At 37.6% G+C, this 3,547-nt stretch overlaps 1 protein-coding gene across 1 annotated transcript; it reads left to right on the forward strand.

Annotated features, from left to right (window-relative positions):
- The first annotated feature begins 746 nt into the window (after positions 1–746).
- LOC147510272 (Drug/metabolite transporter superfamily protein) lies at positions 747–2,380 on the forward strand. The gene has a single exon (XM_086602287.1). It carries the CDS (start codon positions 948–950, stop codon positions 2,007–2,009), a length of 1,062 nt encoding a protein of 353 aa, XP_086458413.1. The 5' UTR covers positions 747–947; the 3' UTR covers positions 2,010–2,380.
- Positions 2,381–3,547: the final 1,167 nt, after the last annotated feature.

Genomic DNA, 3,547 nt, shown 5'->3' on the forward strand with positions numbered 1-3,547 from the left:
GTTGCCCGGACCCTCCACGTACAACCTATCTCTCTTTTGGTTCTTATTTTTCTAAGTAACTGATCAGTGATATCCAACATCTCACTCAAAGGGCCATCATACACGAACAGCCCCTCTGTCAATTAAAATTAATCCAACTATATATTTTGTGAAAGTACTGTATCACACACTCAAAGAAACAACCAACTTGGGCTTTGTATACTTTGAGTGTTATTAAATTCGGTCTTCACTAGTATTTTGATTACCACTAGTACTTTGATGTCCATACCCCCCCCCCTACGTGGTACTTTGATAATAAGTTAAATTTACCAAAAAAAAATATAAAACTATATATTCTACTGCACTCTTCAATAGAATGACCGGGGGTCCAGGAGGCAGGATGATGCATGGTTTGGTTACAACTCACAACTCATATGGATTATGTTCACTGCGCTATCAACCTTTTAGCTCATATAGAAAACATGATGGTTAATCTATATAATATGTAGATATACTACAGGTAGGGGTGTTATATATCATCATATTCAATCCCCATCTCTTGATTTGTTAATCTTATTAAAAAGCCCTACAATGATGTGAATGCGCTCCCCCAGTTCCACTAAGAAAACAGGCACATTAAAATGAAATAATTCGTCATAAATTGGGCAAATAGGAAACATTGTCGAATTCTCCCAAAAAAAAAACCGACATAGACTTCTACCAAACCAACCAAAACAAAAGCCCAAAATTGCAAGCCCATCAGAACCAATCCTACAATCCACTACTCTAACACTCACTCCACCATATATAACACCCCTAGTCTAGTCTCCCACACAAAATCATCTCTCTCTCTCTCTCCTCCGACAAGAGAGAGAAACACATCTTCTCAAACTCAAACACTTATCCCCAGATCTCTCCCAATAAGTACCCCTCTAAATCCTCTTCCCGAATTTAGGGTTGAAAACAAGATGGGCAAAGGTGGCTCCTCATCGTCATCGCTAAACGAAAGTGTAGTGAAAAAGATCTTACTGTCATATGCCTACGTTAGCATATGGATCTTTCTATCATTCACAGTTATTGTTTACAACAAATATATTCTTGACAAGAAAATGTATAATTGGCCTTTCCCCATTTCACTAACCATGATCCACATGATTTTCTGTTCATCTCTAGCTTTCCTTCTGGTTCGCGTCTTCAAATTCGTTGAGCCTGTTGCTATGACGCGTGAACTTTACATATCCAGTGTTTTACCAATCGGTGCTTTGTATTCACTGTCGTTGTGGTTTTCTAACTCGGCTTATATTTATTTATCTGTTAGTTTTATTCAGATGTTGAAAGCTTTGATGCCGGTGGCGGTTTATTCGATTGGGGTTGCGTTTAAGAAGGAAGGGTTTAAGAGTAATGTTATGGTGAATATGCTTTCGATCTCGTTTGGGGTTGCGATTGCTGCTTATGGGGAAGCTAGATTTGATTCATGGGGTGTTATTTTACAACTTGGGGCGGTTGCGTTTGAGGCTACGAGGTTGGTTTTGATTCAGATCTTGCTTGGTTCTAAGGGTATTAATTTTAATCCGATTACTAGTCTTTATTATGTTTCCCCTTGTTGTTTGGCATTTTTGTTTCTGCCTTGGGTTCTTGTTGAATTTCCTATTTTGAAAGAAACTTCTAGTTTTCACTTTGATTGGGCTATTTTCGGGACGAATTCGGTTTGTGCTTTTGCTTTGAATCTGGCTGTGTTTCTGTTGGTTGGGAAGACTTCGGCGCTGACTATGAATGTTGCTGGTGTGGTTAAGGATTGGTTGTTGATTGCGTTTTCTTGGCAAGTGATTAAGGATACTGTGACTCCTATTAATCTGTTTGGTTATGGGATTGCGTTTTTGGGTGTTACTTATTATAATTACTTGAAGTATCAAGCTCTTATGGCGAAGGAAGTACAGAAGAAAGCACAACCGGCTGATGAGGAGACTGGGAAGCTATTGGAGGAAAGGGATGGGGTTGCGTCTGCCAAGAAGGTTGATTCAGAGGCTTGATTTGCATTGTGTATGCTAGTGTCAACTTAACTGATAAAGAGAGAGATGTGGGCAACTCTGGTACTTAACAGAAGAGATGGGCTGTCTCGAGCTGTTTTCGTGCCCATTTAAACAGGCAGAATTTCAATTTGGGTATGTTTCATCTAGTTAATCATGTTTGCTTCTGATATATTGGGAGATTAAATTTGTAGGATTGTTGCTTATTGCACCACTTTAGAGTTAGGATCTGTGAGACATTCCTCGTTGTTAATCTTTCTTCATTGTTATATTTCTGTTTTGCATATGTAGGATCTGCCTTCTGGTGGAAATCCGAATGCTTAAGTTAATTTTATGTTTTATTGATCTATTTAATTCAAACTATTTAGTACAAATGTATGTGTGGTAGGTTGCATGTTTCAAGTATTGAAGTTTAGAACACATTGTGAGTTTGGTAATAGATCACTCGAATTGGTATTGGAAGAGTGATTGTTTTCACAATAGCTATCATTGTTATTTCATTCACCCGAAATGCCTGATTTAATACTGGTGATACACTTGTTGTGAATCAACACGATCCAACAAAATCAATGAATTTCACTCCATGTTGGGAATTCAACTCCATTTTTGTAATGATTGTGGTCCCTCAGTTTTCTTACTTGATCCAAAGTTTTTGCCCCAAGGATGACTTGTGCATGATTCTTTTTATTTGTTCATAACAATTTAGTTGATTGTTTGTCTTTATCATAACGGCATACTCTTTCCTTATTTTCATGGAATCAATATTTGAAGTGGTTTTGTTTCTGATTTATTTGTTTTGCTGGAGAGGGAAAATAAAATAACTCGGCATCAAGATCTCAAGACCATTTGTTGTGCACTTCTATGTAGCTTTGATGTGGACTCTAAGTCAACAACACATCTTGAAGTTTTAAAGCTGGTTTGCATTTTTGTTCGACCCAGATTATTATTCAAGAAAGTTCTTTAAATGGTTTGGTAGTTAGGAATGAGAATGCAACTTCTTTAGTAAAGCTCATGACTGATGATTGACTACTTTTTGCCTTGCATAGTGGCATGTTGCAATCTTCACCCATATTCACGTCTCTCCTGGTAACTAGAACTTTTCTGCGTTGGTTGATTGACAGAATTCACTTTATTCATGTATGACATATTTGGACTGACAAAGGCTCTTGCAGTGGTACTTTAAAAAGTGCTTTTAGATCCTTTTACCACCCAGAAAGGTCAAGACAATCTTTATTCTTGAATCTCAATATCCTAGCACTCATTTTCTCCAGTACTGGGTGTTCTTAGAGAGAATGAATGCTTTAAGTCAAATTTGAAACAAAGAGGTCACTCTATTACTTAGTTCCTAGCCTCTCCCGTCTTCACTCTACATTGAGACCGAGCTGATTAATGGAGGAAAAGTCTAGATGAACTTCTAGATTGTGTAGGGTCTTCAGTAGACGGGTAAACCTTAACGTATCCGAGGTGTGAAGGAAATTTGTTAGGTGTGCTTTTTATTTTAGAGAAAGAGAACAACAGTTGATTAAGAATTTGTTTGTCAG

This window comes from Coptis chinensis, chromosome 3 (genome assembly GCF_015680905.1).
Source record: "Coptis chinensis isolate HL-2020 chromosome 3, ASM1568090v1, whole genome shotgun sequence".
Classification (NCBI taxonomy): domain Eukaryota; kingdom Viridiplantae; phylum Streptophyta; class Magnoliopsida; order Ranunculales; family Ranunculaceae; genus Coptis; species Coptis chinensis.

What these genes read in the sequence shown, in the direction of transcription:
- LOC147510272 (XM_086602287.1), top strand. Translation starts at nt 948, where the DNA reads ATGGGCAAAGGTGGCTCCTCATCGTCATCGCTAAACGAAAGTGTAGTG.